Raw genomic sequence first — 20,308 nt, 5'->3', positions numbered from 1 at the left:
TTATTTTTTTAAACCCACATACCAAACATAACAGCAGCTAAAGACCCAGCAGCTTTGACTCAAGAGAGAACTTCTTATTTTGTATTGACTCCATAAAGTTCAATGCTAAAACACTGAGCCTGCTCTGATGGGACAGCCTGACTAAGATTTAGTCAAACTGGCAGGTCTTGGCTGTGTGCACACTAGAAATAGCCACAGTTCTATAGGCTCCTATCCAGTTCAGTAAAATGAACTGCTAAGAAACAACTTAGCTGAAATTGCAGAAATCCCTGTATTAACTACCTGCACTTACTATAAACTTGGATTTTATAGACTGTTTCTTAATTCAATCAATCCAAATTGCAAATAACAAGTAATTGACAAGAATAATGGATTCACAATCCTTCCAAGCAGACCTTTTGCTAGCTGCAGTGTTGCTAATGCCTGCAGCTGATACACTGAAATGGAAGCAGAGGGGGAATTTGGCAGCTTAATTACTCCAAATAGCAGCGTTTGCTCCTCCTCCTCCTGAGGCACAGGCTAATGTGTTTCCTATTGTTGTACACTGACAATAACAATCCCAGCACACAGCACCTCCCAAGGATGAGCAACCAGTTTGGGTCCCTTAGGCTTCCTCTTGTGCCTACAAACCCACCCAGTGCTAATCTCCAGGAAATGCCCTGCACTCAGACATGACTGTGTGCAGCTAATAAAAGCACATGCAAATTTGCTTTTAAAACTTTGTTAAACACTGAAAAGCAGCAATTAAGGGCAGTGCAGCTTTATTTGTGGTTTAGGTTTTTTTTTTCCTTTTTGAAGGTACCATGATTTCCTTGCTAAAGTAGCTGATAATAAAGTCCCAGCCTTAAAAAATTTACAACTTCAATTTTTTTTTTTAGCTTCTTAGTTAGCTAATTACTTCTTTTTTTTTCCTTCTTTTTTCCCTTTTTTTGCTGGCAACATTCAGACACTGCAGTAGTCAAACAGTCCAGTGTAATAGATACTCCCAACAGTATTGAGTGAAGTTTACCAACTTAATTGACTCTGGGCTGTGTGCACGATACATTTTACAGTCAGATTTCTCCCTCAGGAGCTAAAGCTCTGACAGGCTCTGCAGGCCACTGTTTCAACCTCATTTCTTAAAGAAAAGGGCTTAAATGTCACTCTTAACTCTGCCTCTCTTCACATCAAACAACATTTAAACTTGCTGAATAGTTTTGGCCATAGTGAACTCCAGAAAGAAAACTACTTCCGCAAGGTCCAAGTTTTGTGAATGTAGGGAGCCAGTAAGATAGAAGGAGCAAACCATGAGCATCCTGGTACGAGGAAAGGCAGATAGATCACCTTACACATTCCTAGATAGCAGAGAAATGCCATAAGGGCAGCAAAAGACAACACAAATGCCTCAGCATCTGGAAAAACCTTCACTGCATGTTGAAAGTGAACCACAAGACAGGAAACTGCGAAGAGACAGGTTCTGCCAGTTCCATGCCCTCAGTACTGCTCACTTCACTGAAAGAAGGCAGCTCACAAATCTACCCAGATCACAGCCATGACTGCACAACAACGCTGTTTCAGCCTGCTAAATGTGTTCCTTCATGGAAGAAAAGAGAAGAGTAACACTCCAAATCGAGTTTCTTACCATGGGGAACCCTGAATGAGGCATAGTTTTACCATTTAATGTATTTTATAGTTAGCATTTCTGACAAAAAAGCTGCAAGAGCAAGAAATTCCCATTTGTTTGTAACAGAGTTAAATTAAAGGCCAACTTGTTTATTTTACAGGCCAGTACTTTCCAGCTTCGCGAGTTGGGTGTGATTAGGCACTGCAGGCAAAGAATCTGCAATGTCTGGAGGCTTATGATATATGCCAGAAACAGATTTTCATGCTCTATATACATATACATATATATACATATATATATATATATACATATATATACATATATATATATACGTATATATATACATATACAGACACACACATTTATGTCTGTTGGCAATCAGTCAGCCAAAAACACCACTTGGGGTGTTTCACTCTTCACCGCTCCCCTCAGCTTCCCTTGGAGCCAGAAAGCTTTTGTTTGCCTACTACAAAGCTTTATGGCATTAGCTGCAGCAGTGTTTTGGGGAAATCTATTCTAAAAGGAGATTCATTTTTTTCAGATTATTTCTTATCTCCTTATATGCACACACTTGCCCTTCTAGCGGGAGGTGATCACACTAAGGGACACTAAACCCACAGCTTTCTCCTTAGTGTTACACAGAACAAGAGATGAATTCACACTTTCCAAACCACAGCGCAGTTTGTTTTCTCCAAGAAAACAAAAAAATTAAAGCAGTGAAGAAATGGTCTGAACTCACTCAGGCACATCATGTAGGACCCAAGCACAGATCCTGGGATCATAAACACAATTCAGTGCAGCAGGCAGCGCATTTAATCATACAAGACTCATAGCCAGGAGCCAGGAACTCCTCTGATCAGCTCCCAGAGCAGCCTCAGGCCCAGCCCTACAAACTACTACCTACATAGCACAGCATTTCCTGCTGCAAACAGCCCTACTGACTCCAGCAGTGCCACTCAAAGCTGGGGGCTTGAGCTCTCAGAGCCCAATTATCCATCATTTTATCCTTGCACTGAGAAACAAGAATGAGATTAGTATAACTTACTGCTGCAAATCTGTTATCTGGAGATTTAGACTGTCAGGCTCCAAGAGAAGCTTAAGGCTCTACCAGAGCTTTTTAAGACTCATTTTGCCTCCTAAAGGAGGCAAAATAAATAAAAATAAGTCCTAAACTTACACGGGAATGTGAAGCCACGCATCTCCTTTCCATTCAGGTTGATTTTGCAGCAGCCAATGAATCATGCAGTGGCTTGCAATGCTGCAAACTCCTACCTTTCATTCCAAAATAAAAAACAAACAAAACAATCAAAAAAACCCCAAACCTTCCTCCACCTCCACCAAAACCCACCTCCCTATGACTCCCCTTTAACCTGACACCACCATGTACTACTTTACCCTTTCACTGCTACACAAGCTGCTGAGTCACTTCATTTCAGTCGCTTGCTAAGGCAATCCTCTGACGATCTGGAGGGCTATCTATCTATATCAAGCTCCTCACTGCTACAAGGATGCACAGCATCAGCTTTCAGGGATGTACTAAAGAAAAAAAAAGGGATGAAAATTATTATGAAAGACATGCAATGCTTTTACTGAAAGCAGTTTTAGTGAACAATGGATTTTTGAAATGTTTGTCTTCTCTTGAGCGATGGTCATCGCCTGCACCCATCTGGAAACACAATCGAGTGATGGGGATGGATACTCATAGCATGGCCCTTCTGAGCAGCTGCTGATCCATGCAAGTCCAAAACACAGCATTTCACTGCATTTTTTATACATTAGCTTAATAGCAAACAAGAGACTGGAAACCAATGTGGTAACAGTGTACCCCAGTGAGCCAGTGCCAATATACACATTTTACACAGCAATGCAGACATAAGCATGATGAAAAATCACAGGAGAGTAAAATTTAAAAAATGTCCTAAAATGTGCATTTTATTCCATATCATTATACAATGTTTACATACAGGTATACTTTTAAAACTGCTCAAAAGAAAGTGTGAAAAATAAAGTGAGGCGAATATCGATTTGTAAGTTCCACCCCCTCCCCAAGCTCCACACAAATAAAATACATTTTAAACAATCTCTTCCAAATTTGTGTTTTCTCCTGAATTTATTGAATCTTTCATTTGAACATGAAAAATACAATTGAGGGAATACTCAAGCTGAAATGTTGACCTACACTTATGTAATGAGCCGCAAGTTTACAATTTAAAACCTTCATAAGCCTTTGTTTTACTATGTTGACTACATATCCTTTGTGCTACTGAAATAGAAGGCACAAAGTCCAAATCCTCACAGATCAGTAAAATGCTGATAAAAATAAATTACTGTCCTCAACAAATCCTGACTCGTCAGGTATCAAATAAAAGCCCCTGGTAGAGCTTTTTGATCCAAATAGCACCCTTTGTACTGGATCTTTTTTGAAGATGCATCATTCTTGTTAGAAATTGTGGTTGGCACTTGAGGTGGGACTCTATCTGACACAGCCAGGATTCTCCCAGAGACTAAGCATTCCAATCACTGAACTCTCTACAAAGTGTAGGTAACATTTTGTTGGGAAATGGCACATTTAAACCATAATGAAATAGCTTAACCCGCATACAGCTTGCCCTTTTTGGTGTTTCCCTGACCCCTGCCTGATAATTGAGCTGACGTTCTTGTGACTGTGGTGAAACTAAAATAAAGACATGTTTATGGGGCTTCACGGCAAGCAGGTGTAAAAATAATAACAATGTGATTGCTGCTAAGAAGGTTTTCACATGTTGTTTAACTCCAGTAAAGTTTGATCCAGCATCTGATGCATATTAAGGTTTTCTTCTTTGGCATGCGCCACTTTCTCTGTTGTGGGATCAGAAAATCAAAACATGAATAGCAGTTCTTCAGAGGCACTGATTCTCAGAACATGAAGGCATGCAGTGATCATTTCTAATTAAAGGCTCAGAAGGTGAGAAATATGCATGACCATAAATACTGATATCCTCAGAGAATACATCTAGAAAGAATTTCAAATTAAGAAAACAAACAGCAAGCAATACAGCTCTAGAACTGCTTGCAGGCACATCTGTTAAGAAAATGCACTGCGAACAGATGAGATTCTTGTATGTTCTGGAAGCTCTTTGATGCAAGAATGCAGGACAAGGAATGGAGGTGGGGTTTTGTTTGTTTGTTTTTAGGTTTTTGCTTTGTTTTTAAGCAGGGCAAGAAGAAAATAATTAGGTTCTTTGGAGACCCATACTTTAAATTCAGTGTAATTCAGAACTTCGAAAGAACAAACAAGAAATTAAAACCAATCTTCCTCGGGTCAAGTGATTTTTAATAAATGTAATTCTTCTACAGCTTAAAAAAATAAAAGAAGTTAGTAGCTTTATGTTGCATGCACGTTTTTATAGGACTATCATTCGACACACTTACATGATACAATAAATAAGCACAATGCTATAGAACTGCATCCTACCAGAATCCAGTAACAGTGACTTCACACTAATGCAGGCATACCTTTAAACAACTGACCAGGTATTTTCAGGTGGAGCTTGCACTCCTAGCATGTTTGTTGGCGTTTTTTTTCTTTTTTTTTTTTTCCCTTTTTTTTTTTTGGTCAATGGCTTTTGTTTTTGCCCAATCCATAGTAATCCAAAATTAATGCACTGAAGTGTCCAGATAGCAAAACAGCTGTAACTAAATTTTGTGTTGTTTTTGGAATAGGAATCCTGAATACTTTCCTCTCACCCACTTTCCAGTAAAGCTCAGGGACAATTCCAACACCAACAAAAAGGTGGGTCTCTGCACAAGAAAGGCTCTTTTTTTTTTTGAATACTGCTCCTAGAGTCCTCTGAGTGTTTACTGAAGTGGAAAGAAGTTGTCACTGCCCAGCCACATTAAGTGCAAACTGCTCCTCTAACTTAGGTGTGCATACAGATAAACAAAAGCCTCATCAGAAGGAACAGTGTATTTTTCCAAAACAAAATTAGAATTTAATCCATTAATATAGCATGTAATCAACGGCCTGAAAAGTCAGTTTCTATGTTTCTTGCTCATTTCTACATTTACTGATTCATTCTCGAGGAACTTTTGGAAGAAGCAGTTTTAAGATAACAATAGTCACACTACAGTTTAATCCTCATTCAATGCCAGCTTTAGTTCATTAGTTAGGCGACTGTTTTGCTCAAGTTGCTGGTAGAGTTGGTCTGTACAGGCAGCAAGCAGGTTAGAAGGAAAAAAGAGGCAGAATGAAGACAGATTAGACAGAGAAAACAGATAAGTTAATAAAGAAACTGGTCACACCACAGACAGATCAGTAACAAACATTTTACCTTTGCTTCTAGAATCCTAGTAATTAAATAGCCACCCCAAGGAATGGCTATTGCAGCTGGCAATGGACTGGCTACCTCTCGTCTACAGAGAACAGCTGTGCAACAAGCAAGTGTGAACAGAAGAGCTACGGCTACATTCCTGGAAGAACGATGTCCTCCTTTAATCTCGACAAACAATGCATGGCAGATTGGTTTTATGAGTGCCAATTTTCTTCGTGAATAATTCAAGATGTGGTGGAACCTCATCTGACAGCTGGTAGAAAGGAACTGTGTCATAACCAATCTAACTAATGGCAGGAGAGATGCTGATAGCATGAACTGCCCTTAGGTTTCATTCTCATTATACTTCTACCGTAGAATTTAACAACTGAAATGTTACTTCTAGTAGTGAAACATACGGTTATTACTGGTATAAACACACTTCAGTATCTTTAAACTGTCAAGTGGTACCTCATGAAAAAATCAACACCAAAACACTTGTGAAAATGAACAGGATGGTTCACTTTTATAGACAGAAAGAACACCCACAGTAATGTTGTGACAGTGAATTTTAGCATTCTGCAGAATGAAAGCAAGCTTTGTGAGAAGTTTTGACTATTTTTCCTCCAACTGTCTGTATCGATCTCAACAGTTTAGATTCAAACTGCACTTCTAGCTTCTTGATCCTAGATTACTCTGCTACAGGAAATGACTGATTCTTTTCCACAGGCTTCCTAGCAGCTTTCACAACAATCTGCTTCCCCACAGAGTCTGGTCACAGCAGCTCACAGCACAGCACAGCATGCACAGTGAGCTGCTCTGCAGAGCCTGCCTGCACCGAGCGACAACAGCTCTCTCCTCCCCGCAGCCAGCTCAGTGGGAGCAGGGCACGGTTCACATTCCTATTCTTGGACACCTGGATTTCTGTTTCTCTTACGAGGATAACATTAGACACTAAGACATACATGTAAGAAAAGCAGAGACCTCATAAATAACTTAAACTCCATTTTGTTTGGCACAATGTATTTAGTTGTTATTTAAACATGACAACAGAATTTCAATCAAGAACTTGATGCTTACCTTCATCACAGAGAATTACTCTCTTGATGTGAGGCAGAGACTTCCAATATTTCTCAACACCCAAAATGAGACTAAAAGTTTCAAGTGTGGGAAGCATTTTCTGAGTGGACTGTAAGCTCCTGACTACTCACACACCTTTGGCCAGGTCACAAATGCCTTACTTGGAGGAAGAGCCAAAGGTCTCTGCACAGAGCCACCTCACATAGAGCGGGGTGTTTGACAACTGGCATCGATGCCCTGGAGCTCAGCCTCAGCAGAACTACCCCTGCACACCACGCAGCCCAGGCAAATGAAGTGCCGGAGCCAACCTGCACTTGTGTCAACAAGACTCACACACACTACTTGCTACAGCAATGCACAGCTCAGGTCCAATGGTGGCAGGCTGCTGAAATACGCTACACTGAAAAACCAGAACAGTCAGCATCAGCAGATGGGCCAGCTATGAACTGTGTGTGCAGCTATCTGGATAAATGCACTGTATTGCCTGTTTCTAATACTCTGTCCAGCAATCCATCACTCCTACAATGAAGACAGCTGATTGTGTACGTTTGGTGGGAAGATTTACATTAAGTATGAAGAACAATCATGAACTTTCCACCTTTTTTATTATTACTAGGCTTCTACTCTGGATTTTACTTTATTACTTCTTAAGAAATGAGTATTGAAAGGAGTTGAGGAAAAAAACACACAGTAAAACAAACTACAGAATCAGAGGCTGGGCTTGCTGGAGTGTAACATACACTGGCTGAGCTGATAAGTGACGAGTGATCAAATGTCTGAGCTTTCAAATCTGGAATCAGTGTTTGACACTGCAGCAGATCCATCTAATTATTACATTAATCGTGAAAAGTTTCCTACTCCAATTCTGAAACATTTTTCATAAATGAGAAGCCTAAGCTCATAAATCTAAGCTAAGCACGAGTGGAAAGCTACAGAAGTCTCTGCTCAACCTTAGATCACACCCTGCCACTCAAGAGAAACATAATGAAAAAAAAAAAGCAAGCAAGCAAAATCTTTGCAGAGGAATCCAGGTATGAAAGAGGGGAACACATCTTTTTGCACAACATTCTGAAGCTTTTGATATTGCCCCTTTAAATCCTTGATTGAACTTACTGAACAAATACATTTACATAAAAGCAGAAAGTCTGAATCATCAAGCTAGGAGAAGATGTAAAGAGAAAAGTCAAGGGCTTAAGTGCTCGCTCAGACATGCTCCCACGACCAAGTGACCCCAAGGCAGCAGTGTCTCTGCAGATATTGGCCCAACAATAACAACTGAAAAAATTCCCACTATATTTGTCATCTTAACTGCATCATAGTTTGAGAAAGGGAGAGAGCACAACGGGTCAGCATCAACCCCAAATACCAAGAATGGGCATTCTCACTGCTAGCACTGCCTTTGCACTGTCAACATTAAGGCAAAAGCATTTGTGGGAAAAAAAAAGAAAAGTGAAACACGAACAAAAATGAAATCTCTGATGGCAAAAAAACAAAAAAAAAACCCAGACAACTTTTTATTTTTTTATTAATAACTAAAATAGCTATTTGAATAAATAAAAGGCAAGGGGATAGCCAAAGGAATACAGCTGGGATGTTTATTTTACATTTAGAGATGTAGAGTTTCTGTACAATAGAGCACAAAGAACATATTCTGAAACAGGTGCTAGAAAGATAGAGCCAAGTAAGCTAGAAGACAGGACAGTGAACCATGAAACATCCAAAAGCTTGGAAAGATGTTTTATCCAACCCGATGAAGATGTCTTTGGAGAAGTGAAGCAAAGAAAATTATCTGCACAAAAAGAAAAAGCGAGATAAGGTAGGAAATAAAAAAAGTGCAGTAAGAAGTCCAAAAAAAAGCAATAACAGCACAGCAGAATCCAGCATGCCAGGATAACTACTAGCGAAATGCCACACCATGCTGGGATTGGAATGCTATAGCAATTTCCTCATGTACCAGAGGAGGACTACATTTTAAAGCCTGTTTTCCATCAGCAAATATCCCAAATGAAAAACAAAACAAAACAACAAAACCACCAAAAACAAGTTGTAACCTCTGTTACAAAGGAGGGAAAAAAACCCCATTTGTTCAAAAAGCTATTGAGCAAATGCAGATGTGTTGGTACATAAAAAGTTGAAGAGTGGGAGGGGAGTAATGAAGAAATGTATGGATTAGAAAGGGAAAAAAAGGAAAAAATAGTTAAAACACGGATGCATGCAAAACACGTTTTTTAGCTCTGAGCAAAGCTGCAGTACTGCTGAAAGTGCCAGCTTCCAAAAGAAACACTGGAACTGAACGGCACACCTCACAGGCATTTGAGAAAGCCACATCTCTTCTCTCCCAAGCCAGTTGCATGGGGTTCATGCAAATGAAAGGGATGAGCATGGGAAGGGGGATTTAGCATAGCCGACCTCTGTTCAGAGTTTTATGTCAATGTGGGAAAAGACGGTATGTACCAAACACCACGTGGATTACTCACACTCCTTACAAATGATCACTTTCTGGCTTTTTTCCCACCCCAAACCCTCTCTCTCTCCTACCTAAAGCTGGTATTACCACACCTCTGGGATTTACTAATGAATTACTACTGCCCTCCACAAGATACATATGAACAAGCAGCACTACACTTGTCACCTTTCTGGATCTAAATCACAAGATGTCTTTACCTTCCACACTTGTAATTTAGTGGTAGCAGTAGAAAATTCAACTGCAGTGGAATTCCGTTCAAGCAGTTCAGGAAATTTAAGAACAATGCAATCTATTACTAACAGAGCTAATTCTAAGTCCCTCTGAAACTTTTGTAAAGCTTTGGCAGAATAAAACAGTGAAGGCAAAAGAACACCCTGTGAATGCAGCATGTGTTGAGATAATAACTACTGGCAAATTCAAAATGATGGTAAAAAATACTTGAACAGAGGTCAACTAGAAGGATAAAGGCAGAGCTACAAACAAATGGCAACCACAGGATATAAGAATCACTGATGCACACTGATAAAACACACATGAGCTCATCGATTAGCTTACCAAATCACCATGAGTATTTACCAGGCTTGACACGGCACACCCACACTCAGCCACAGTAAATAAATGGTTCATGGTATTCTGTACATCTAATCTCACTATGGTAATGCATCTCCTACTACGAGGAAGTATAATCTCACAAAGCCAGAGCCACACAATCAATGAGGGCAGGGAAGCAGGCACAGGCGCAAGCTGGAAAGACATTTACATGGAAGTCATATCGTTGAGAGCATGGTCCAGCTCCTCGCTGATGGCTTTGTACTTCAGTTTCTGAGCATAAAGCTCATCTAACAGTCCCCAAGGAAAGGTAGAGGTGCACAAGGAAATGGGAGTGCAGTCATGGGATGGAATGAGAGGGCAGCGGTGTGGGATACCATCCAAAAGCAGCAGGGAAGGGTAGGAACACACAGAAAGAAGCGTTGAGGCAGACAGAACAACAAAAAAAAAAACAAAATACAAAATTAGGGAAGAATGAAAAAACAACAGCAAATAGTTTTCTGTGATAAGTTCATTAACAGCACTGCCAGTGGGACAACCTGTGATTTAGGTAAAACAAAGTATAGAAGGGAAGGAAAATCTGCATCCTTGTCCTGGAGATTTGTTTTAACGCTCATTAGAAAGGCACACAGGAACTGCAAAAGTCAGTACTGTGGACAGGAGAGCTGAAAACAGGGCTCAAGATGCTAACTGTTTTAAGTGCTTGGCTTTCTTCTCTGCTTCCTGTAACAGTGACCATACATTTTCCACCTGCTACCTAGCCATTCTTCGTACTCTTTATGTGTACGCCTGCCATGCCAAGTAATCAAACTACATAAAATCCTAGACTTGATAGAACACACTGAAGTAGTAAGCTCCAATTACCAAACTGCTGAATTATTTTCTCTGGAAGGAGAAAGCACATTCAGCTGCAGTTCTGAAAGATCTGCCCAAACTTTAAAACAAACTCCATGAATGTAAATAAGGTGTCCTTCTCAAGATGTATACAATCTATTAGCTTTACTGAAAACCAGTAACTGTTGTTCTGCCCTGCCATTATCAGAACAATAAATTAAGTCAGCTTGCTACATTTTAACTATTAGAAAACTAACACAGTTCTTTACCAGCTTTTTAGTAACATGACACTATTTATCTCATAATTTACCCTATGTATTTATATACTTCCAAGCAGAAGCATGTAAAGCAAAAAAATGAAGAGTCTGGAAAACACCAGAGAAAAAGGAACAGGCAAGAGCAAAACATTTCACCAGAAACATTTAAGTTATCAATGTGTTTGAATGGGAAATCATTTTACCTTTTTACTTTTTAAGTAGACCCATTTATGTAATCTGGACAATTTAGGTGAGTAGCAGTTGGGTAGTGAATAAAACCAGGAGAATAAAAGACCAGTATCTATTTAGTAAGCGCAGAAAACAAAGATCCATACCTTCTAGATCATCAATGCTCTTCTCCAGCTTGGTTACTGACCTCTCAGCAAATTCAGCACGGGTCTCAGCCTGGAGTCAAGATCAATACAAACAATTGTAGGAAATACACACATGCTAGTTACAAATAGAGGAGCAGCAATTCAAAGGAAGGAAAAAAAAGAACGATGAGAGGAAGTAGATTTAAAATAAAACATTAAGGTGATGCTCCTTTTTTTGAGATATCCAATAATTAACTGTCCCCAAAGGGATATGTTCATCTTTAAAGAATTCAAGTGTTTTTTATATTAAAAGAATTGTACTGGAAGATCTGTTGTACATAACAGCTCTAATTTTACCTCCTTCAGTTTGTCAGTTAGAACTTTAATCTCCTCTTCATATTTGTCTTCTTTCTGCGAGTACTGTAATTAGAAAGAAAATCACTGCTATTAGATCAGGTATTCTACATACATAAAAACACTACTCTTCTGATGGATCAACTGTATAAAAGGGAGTAATGTGGGCCTAACTAGATTAATTCCACTGCGATTGCACACAACTTACTACAAAAGCAGAATTTCCCTGAAGTTGTATTCTAGCACTACGCAGTGGAAAATGAGCAGAATTTAGCATTACAGTTTTGAAGAGGAATAGTATTTGGAGGAATTAAATGTTAGCACACAAGTGCCATATAACATAATTAATATTTAACTCTGGGCTACTTAACGGAAGATGTATTCAAACAATACCAATTTATGTGGAACCAGAAGGAATGCATATTTGACTGGAAGTCCAAATGCTACTAACAAGTGGCCTTGCTGCAATGCTGAAAAGTGATCAGCATATCAAACAACAAAACAAACCAAAAAGCCTATCCAGGGGGCAGCATAAGGAACACGTTCTCATGTAAGTCTCTAGCCTACCTTCTCAGCCTGAGCCTCCAGCGACTTCAGGTTGTTGGTCACAGTTTTCAACTCCTCTTCAAGCTCAGAACATTTGCTGTTATTTCGGAAGGAAGGCAGGAAAGGGGTGGATGGAAGATTCAGTCAAGCAAAAGAAACAGAAGGAAAAAAAAGGGGGAAAAGATAGAGAAAAATGAAACAACTACAGAGCAAAAGAACGGCCTTAAAAGCAGCTGAATCCATCACAGACTGAAAGCAACTGTTTACTATGCCAAATTCCATTTGAAGTGTGCATTTCAACAATGGCCAGACGTAAGTTATTTACAGTCCTTGGCTTACACAGAAATATTTACAAAGCTTTTACAAATACGACAGTTCAGCTTCTTTTTGGCTGCACAGGAGACCAGTTTTAAAGGTAAAAAATGAATTAACAAAAAAGAGACCAAAGAAAACAACCAAAGCAAGATGCAAGGGAGTAGAGAGCACAGTGAGGATTTATTTGCTACCGAGTGAGCTAACTGGCTATGGAAGCTGAAAGACTCGGGTTGCAGTTAAACCTAAAAACTGTTTATTAGTATCAGTACCTTATCCTCTGCAGCCATTAATGCTTTCAAGGTTTGATCCATTATTCTTAACTGTTCTTCCAGCTGTCGGACTTGGCTGTTAGTGAACACATGAAATGCACAAAAGCCATTCACAAAATCAGTGTGCAGGTACAGCATGCAGTGACAAAACACGCGCACACATACAAACACATTTACTTCAGTGCTGACCATTTATTTCAACCATTGAAGAGCAAACACAGCCTTGAGCTGAACACACAGTGTACTGCCAATGTTTCCATGCTGTTACAGTTTCTGTCTTGTAGCACCTCACAGGCATCTCAGGGACAATTGCACACTTACCTTTCTGATAGTTCAGCACGTTCCTCAGCCCGCTCCAGGTCACCCTCAATGATCACAAGCTTGCGAGCCACCTACAGGCACAGGCAAACAACAATCATGGATTTCATTTTACTGCAGCCAACACCATCTGACCCTAGACTCCAAAGTGCAGGTAAAGTGCTTTAGGCTGCTCCCTGTGCCCCAAAACTGACCTCTTCATACTTGCGGTCGGCCTCTTCAGCAATGTGCTTAGCCTCTTTAAGCTGGATCTCTTGGATTTCCATCTTCTCTTCATCCTTCTGGGCTCTGTTTTCAATGACCTTCATTCCTCTGAAAGACACAAAAAAAACCCAACCCTAAAAGTTTAGAGCTTGCAAGTTAATCTTCAGTTCTACCACTGACTGGAGTGTGTCTTTCAGGCAGATGTATTACAATGAATGAAGCACATCAGACACTTGATTCTTCACACCCACGATCTAATCCTGTGTATTTACACCTCAGAAGTTTAAAGGAAAAGCAGCATGACTTACAAAGAAAGAAAAGTTTATTTGTTTTAACTCTAATTCAACTCTGTCCAGAAACTCAACCACTCAACTATCCTTTTTTCTTTTAAATTCCACGAAAACTGTTCTTATAGAAAGAAAAATAAATGGTCTTGCTTCTAAAGACTCAATCATATGACTGAAGAAACCTGCTTTTCTAACATTCATCATGAGATAGCACACTTCATCTCCTGCAGGACTGACAGATACTATGTTTATGAGAAAACAAATTCCCATGAGTTTTCTCATCTCAGAGTCCTAAAGCACTGACCTAAAGCTCTCTGCGCTTTGAGCATGCAAAATTTAAACTCCTCCATGATAAGAAGTACAGTGAATTGCCCCCTCCTTCCACACAGATTTGACTCATTCTCTTCACATTGTCAGCAAGGTAGAAACAGATATGCAGAATACTTTGGATTCTTACCCAATATAAAGTACTATGAAAGTTATATAAAATATTATTTGCATTAGTAGAAGATATCTTTTAAATCCAACAAATCTTGAGTTCCTAAATGTGTCTGGAAATTCCAGCCTAAACCTAATGGAATTTATGTGATCTCTCTCCTTTGTTCACCTTCAAGCACAGATCTTAACAGCAGGAGAACCAAAGCTTCTCTTAGCACTGGTTCTCCACATAACATTTTCTAACCACAGTACAATTAAGAATCACTCAACAGCATGAGTACACATCAACTCTGTCAGTTGTCATTCAAATACAGAGGCCTGGACTGGGTCCAACAATTTTCCCAGGAAGCAGTATGATATAACAAAAGCTTATAACAAATGCTCCAGCGACCACGCCCTGGTTGAGTTTGTGATCTCAAGCGATGTGGGCCTGGCAAAGAGCAGGATCAGGACACTGAACTTTAGAAGAGCAGACTTCAAGCTACTCAATGGATTGCTGGCCAAGATCCCCTGGCGCGCTGCCCTCAAAGACAAGGATGTTGAGGAGAGCTGGCTGCTCTTCAAGGATGCCCTCCTGGAAGCACAAGAGGTCTCCATTCCTCTGAATAAGAAAGTGGGCAGGCGAGGTAGGAAACCGGCATGGCTCAGCAAGGACCTGCTGAGAGAACTGAGGGCGAAGAAAGGGCTGTACAAGCTCTGGAAACAAGGCTGTGTCACCTGGGAAGAGTACAGGGATGCCATCGGGACTTGCAGACGTGGGATGAGGGAAGCCAAGCCGCAGGCAGAACTGAACTTGGCAAGGGACGTGAAAAACAATAAGAAAACCTTCTACAGGTACATTGGCCAGAAGAGACAGGCCAAAACGGGCGTACCTACTTTGGTAAATTTAAAAGGAGAACTGGCTTCAACAGATGAAGAGAAAGCTGAGGTGCTGAATGAGTTCTTCACCTCGGTCTTCACTGGTGGCCAGGATTCTAGTCTTTTTCACGTCCCTGAGCCCTGCATCCCCAAACCTCTATGTGGGGACCAAGGAGGTAAATCCCTCCCCACTGTAAGGGCAGAGCAAGTCCAAGAGTGCCTCCTTAGACTGAATACAAGTCTATGGGGCCAGATGGCGTGCATCCCAGGGTCCTGAAGGAGCTGGCTGAGTGGTTGCCGAGCCGCTCTCCATCATATTTGAGAAGTCGTGGCTGTCAGGTGAGGTCCTGGATGACTAGAGGAAGGGTCACGTCACTCCCATATACAAGAAGGGGAGCAGGAAGGACCCGGGGAACTACAGGCCAGTGAGTCTCACCTCCGTGCCTGGGAAGATCATGGAACAGATCCTCCTGGACAACATGCTCGATCACATAAAGAATGAGCATGTGATCCGAGACAGCCAGCACGGCTTCACCAAAGGAAGGTCATGCCTAACTAATCTTGTGGCCTTCTATGATGGAGTGACGGCATTGGTGGACGAAGGGAAGGCGACTGATGTCATTTACCTGGACCTGAGCAAGGCCTTTGACATGGTCCCCCACCACATCCTCATCTCCAAATTGGAGGGAAGTGGATTTGATGGGTGGACGACCCGATGGATAAGCAATTGGTTGAAAGGCCGCAGACAGAGGGTGGTGGTCAATGGCTCTATGTCCAGGTGGAGGCCGGTAACAAGTGGTGTCCCCCAAGGGTCTGTCTTGGGACCGGTGCTCTTTAACATCTTTATTAATGACATCAATGAGGGAATTGAGTGCACCCTCAGCAAGTTTGCTGACGACACCAAACTGAGTGGTGCAGTTGATACGGTGGAAGGAAGGGATGCCATTCAGAGGGACCTCGACAGGCTGGAGGGCTGGGCTCGGGTGAACCTGATGAGGTTCAACACGGCAAAGTGCAAGGTTTTGCATTTGGGCCAGAAGAACCCCAGGCACCTGTACAGGCTGGGAGGAGTGGGCCTTGAGAGCAGCTCAGCAGAGAAGGACCTGGGGGTCCTGATGGATGAGAGACTGAACATGAGCCAGCAGTGCGCTCTGGCAGCTTGAAAGGCAAATGGGATCCTGGGCTCCATCAGGAGAGGGGTGGTCAGCAGGGACAGGGAGGTGATTGTCCCTCTCTACTTGGCTCTTGTGAGGCCCCATCTGGAGTCCTGTGTCCAGGTGTGGAGCCCTCAGTACAAGAAAGACATTGAGATTTTGGAAAGGGTCCAGAGGAGGGCGACTAAGATGATCAGGGGGCTGGAGCACCTCCCCTATGAGGACAGGCTGAGGGAGTTGGGCTTGTTCAGCCTGGAGAAGAGAAGCTGCGGGGTGACCTCATTGCAGCCTATCAATACCTGAAGGGAACCTACACCCAGGAGGGGAGTCAACTCTTCAAAAGGGCTGACAATAGCAGGACTGGGGGAAATGGATCCAAGTTGAAGGAGGGAAGATTGAGGTTGGATGTTAGGGGGAAGTTCTATACAAGGAGAGTGGTTAGGCCCTGGAACGGGCTGCCCAGGGAGGTTGTGGATGCCCCGTCCTTGGACGTGTTCAAGGCCAGGTTGGACGGGGTCCTGGGCAACCTGATCTGAATGTGTGTGTTTGGTGGCCCTGCTAGGCAGGGGGGGTTGGATCTACATGATCCTTGAGGTCCCTTCCAACCCGGGTGATTCTGTGATTCTGTAAAAGCTCTAGCCCACTCTATCTTATCTTTACAACTGAGACACAAACAACTGCTTAAGTCTGTGTGTGCATTCTGGACATCCCTCTAGACAAGCTGTGACTGAAGACTGTGTGACTGAAGTCCAAAGGCAGAGTGGATGATATATGCAGAGGGACAAAGGAGTGGTTTAATTTATTTCCCTAACCCACACCCTAGCAATTACCACTTTCGTCATACAGACAATCCAGCTAATCACTTTCAGGAGTAACCCCACCCACCTTTCACTCTCATCTGCAGCCTTCTCAGCCTCTTCCAGCTTCTGCAGGGCAGTAGCCAAGCGCTCCTGAGCCCGATCCAACTCTTCCTCAACCAGTTGGATGCGTCTGTTCAGGGAAGCTACTTCACTCTCAGCCTAAGCACAGAAGAACAGAAGTTAGATCATAGCAAGGCACACATGACCCTCTGCAGAGGATTACCCCATGTACCCAGCAGTGCTATTTAATGGCACCTCAATGGCTTCTGTTTTCATTCACTAAAAAGGCCATAGACAGAGATGTGCATGTCTTTACGATGCTTCTTTTCTATTAAACTTATTAAGATTAAGAAACGTGCAACTTATGCACAATCCTTCTAGTCCTGCTCTCTAGCACAGTTCCCTAAATATGTTATCTTATTAGCAGACACAAACCAATTACATCCTTTCTTCCTTCCTAGGAAATCAGCAGAAACAATCACAACCCTTACATATTACCTCAAATCCATTACTTTTGCCATGTTTAGATAATAAAGACTTACAATGTTACCTCGAGTTCCATAAAAAGAGCTCAAAGTAGGAGTGCAAAAACATACTTAGATCAGCATCTGCAATGAGACAGCTTGTTCAAGGATAGCCTAAGAGCATTTAGGCACCTGAACACTCACAAACGTGAGTTTTGTTTATAGGCAAGATACTCAGTAGCTAACAGGGTACCAGCAGAAGTTACATCTTGGAAGGGTCCTGTAGCAACAACTGTTTAAAACATTTCATCCCCCTCCGTGCTGCCACCCTCAGAATTCCCCCAGATCCACCTCTCCCGCACAACATATCTGCTCATTCTTTCATACAATAACACTCACAACATGTCTACCTCTTATTACGAGTCTTCTAACATTTTCAAACCTACAGTTCTTAAGTTGCAGAATACCAGCCTTTCCCTAATTATTCTGTTATTAAATGTTATTTCTTTCTGAAGAAAGAACAAAAGCCATAAGTTAACTATTAATCTAAATAGTTAATGCTTCCAAGAATAATAGTTACTTTGAATTAGTACTGAAAATGATCTCGCTATATGTGAGGATGTGCAAATCTGGATTTTCCAGCAAGGGGGGGAATTAAAAAACAACAAAAACCAAGGAAATCTATCCCACAAAAGTATCAGCTTGATGCTTTTCTTTTCTAAAATGTTTAAGGAACTGTTGATATTTGCTTGTTTTACTACTGCTGAGGTATTCGGATACAGCTGGCTACTACCAGAATTCTGTTGTGCCCAACATCAGTAAGAACAACTTAGGCACTACAAAAGCAAAACAACCTCAGAGAGCAGTAACACTGCCACTGGAGTTGCTAGCAGTAACACCAACATCTGGGAAGCAAATATACGTATCTGAACATTAATGGGTGCTGGGAGTGAGCACACTGAGCCAGGAGTGGAGGAGACTACATTCCTTCATATCAGCCCCCAAATTAAATCTTCACCTAGCCGTGTAATCAAGCAATGGCATTCCAAACCTGCAGGTTTCAGGCTTTGAACAGTAAGAATTTGAACCTTCAGAGAAACAAAGCAGCAGGGGTGGTGGTGGAAATCTATGTCCTTTCATTAACGTTACCCTTGGGAAATCTGTAATAGCACGAGTTAATTATTATCATGTCAAGACTTCTCATCACGATAAGCACACAGAATATGCTTAGAAACAGTGGGTGACTAAAGTTCGAGTTTTTACTTCCTGCTCCACCACCAGTAATGTGCTGTGGGTTTCACCAACCAACCTTATATGGCCCCACTCACCCTTCCGCGGAGCAGGACTTCTTCCTTATATGGCAGGAAGGAAAGAACCCCAGTGACATTAGGGGCACTCCCACAGCAAATATAACCTCCTGCATTTTTGACACAGCACTCAGACACCACATATTTTTACAATGAGCGATGACATGGGTATGTTACAATTCCCTGTTAATTACTACTGCTGCAAGAAAGACTGTTTTCCAGCTAATCATACAGTTGAAGAAGGAAAATCGTATTAGCAAGACAGTCACAGCCTGGTGAGACACAACCACAGTGACTTTTTGTAAAGGCAACGGCTGCTGCTCGCAGACCCCATACTTCACTGATCTGGTTTAACAACCACAAGTTGTGAACTGTGATATGCTTTGGCTGCAGTTTCAGCTTTTGCATTGTTTGCATATCTGTACCTTGTGCAGGAAGAAATTAAAAAAAACAGCAACAGCACTAGCCAGTCACATGCCATACACGTACAGCACTGCACTAAGGGAAGGGTCAGGTTCACATCTCAGCTTGCTCGCTCCATGTTCTCACAGCCTCCCTCAGTCATGCAGAAATATAGCTGCGACAATTAAAAAAAAACTGGCAGTAGCAAAGAAGCACAGGTCTGTATGTGTCCATGAGTTCATTTTTCTGCATTTGTTCACTGAAGTGCTGATCCTCTCCAAACAAAAACTTCGTGCCGCACAAACATACTGTGCAGAATTCCATACAGTCCACGTAAACCTGCTGCAGGCAACAGACTGACACTACCCTTAAGGATGCTGAGCCTCACCGCACGGCCAGGCTCTCATGGTAAGACTTCAGAGGCAAGTGGGAATCCAGCACTGTGCCTTCTGCACCCAAAGGTGTCATCAGCACTTCCCATGGCAGGGACACAGCAGCTAACCTAGTTTAGCACTACGTATGTTGCTGAAGGCGTTCTTCACTCACAGAAAGTAGTTTATAAAACAAATCCAGCTTTCTTTAAGACAGAAACCCTTACAAGTTAATCACGAAATCACAGAACTGTAGGGGTCAGAAGGAACTTCTGTGGATCTCCCCATCCAACTCTGCCAAAGCAGGTTCTTTACAGTAGGCTGCACAGGAAAACATCCAGGTAGGTTTTGAATGTCTCCAGAGATGACTCCCCCACCTCTCTGGGCTGTTCCAGTGATCTGTCATCCTCACAGTAAAGAAGTTTTTCCTCATGTTCATATGGAACTTTCTGTATTGCAGTTTATGCCCACTGCCTCATCCTGTTGCTGGGCACCACCAAAGAGCCCAGCCCCATCCACCCAACAGACACTGCTGAGTACTGATCAGGTCTCTCCTCATCCTTTTCTCCATACTGAACAGCCCCAGGTCTCTCAGCCTTTCCTCGTAACGCAGATGCTCCATGCCCCCATCATCCTTGTGGCCCTCCACCTGTGGGGACCCACTTTCCAGATCTGCCCCACGATGTGATGCGATACCTTGCGATGCGATCTCTCACTCAAACATTACAAGGCTACGTGCACTGCCTTGCGGGTCTGCTTCACAGCTGC

General features: G+C 42.0%; 1 protein-coding gene across 9 annotated transcripts in view; it reads right to left on the bottom strand.

Moving 5' to 3' along the window:
- Positions 1 to 3,508: 3,508 nt before the first annotated feature.
- The window catches only part of TPM1 (tropomyosin 1), a 20,953-nt gene continuing 4,153 nt past the window's right edge, over positions 3,509 to 20,308 (bottom strand). For 3 of the 9 annotated variants that reach the window (XM_042824052.1, XM_042824051.1, XM_042824049.1), the window contains 7 exons: positions 17,022 to 17,155; positions 13,390 to 13,507; positions 13,199 to 13,269; positions 12,315 to 12,390; positions 11,751 to 11,813; positions 11,415 to 11,484; positions 3,509 to 4,441 (listed from right to left, as the gene is read on the bottom strand). In XM_042824052.1, the coding sequence (XP_042679986.1) occupies positions 4,359 to 4,441; positions 11,415 to 11,484; positions 11,751 to 11,813; positions 12,315 to 12,390; positions 13,199 to 13,269; positions 13,390 to 13,507; positions 17,022 to 17,155 (615 nt within the window). In that variant the 3' untranslated portion in view covers positions 3,509 to 4,358. The other 6 variants (XM_042824050.1, XM_042824048.1, XM_042824055.1 and 3 more) reach the window with 5 other exon arrangements.

Source organism: Centrocercus urophasianus, unplaced genomic scaffold (genome assembly GCF_019232065.1).
Source record: "Centrocercus urophasianus isolate 14NV4802_14NV808 unplaced genomic scaffold, USGS_Curo_1.0 seq_23, whole genome shotgun sequence".
NCBI classification, from domain to species: Eukaryota; Metazoa; Chordata; class Aves; order Galliformes; family Phasianidae; genus Centrocercus; species Centrocercus urophasianus.
This window is presented reverse-complemented; position numbering and strand designations above follow the sequence as displayed.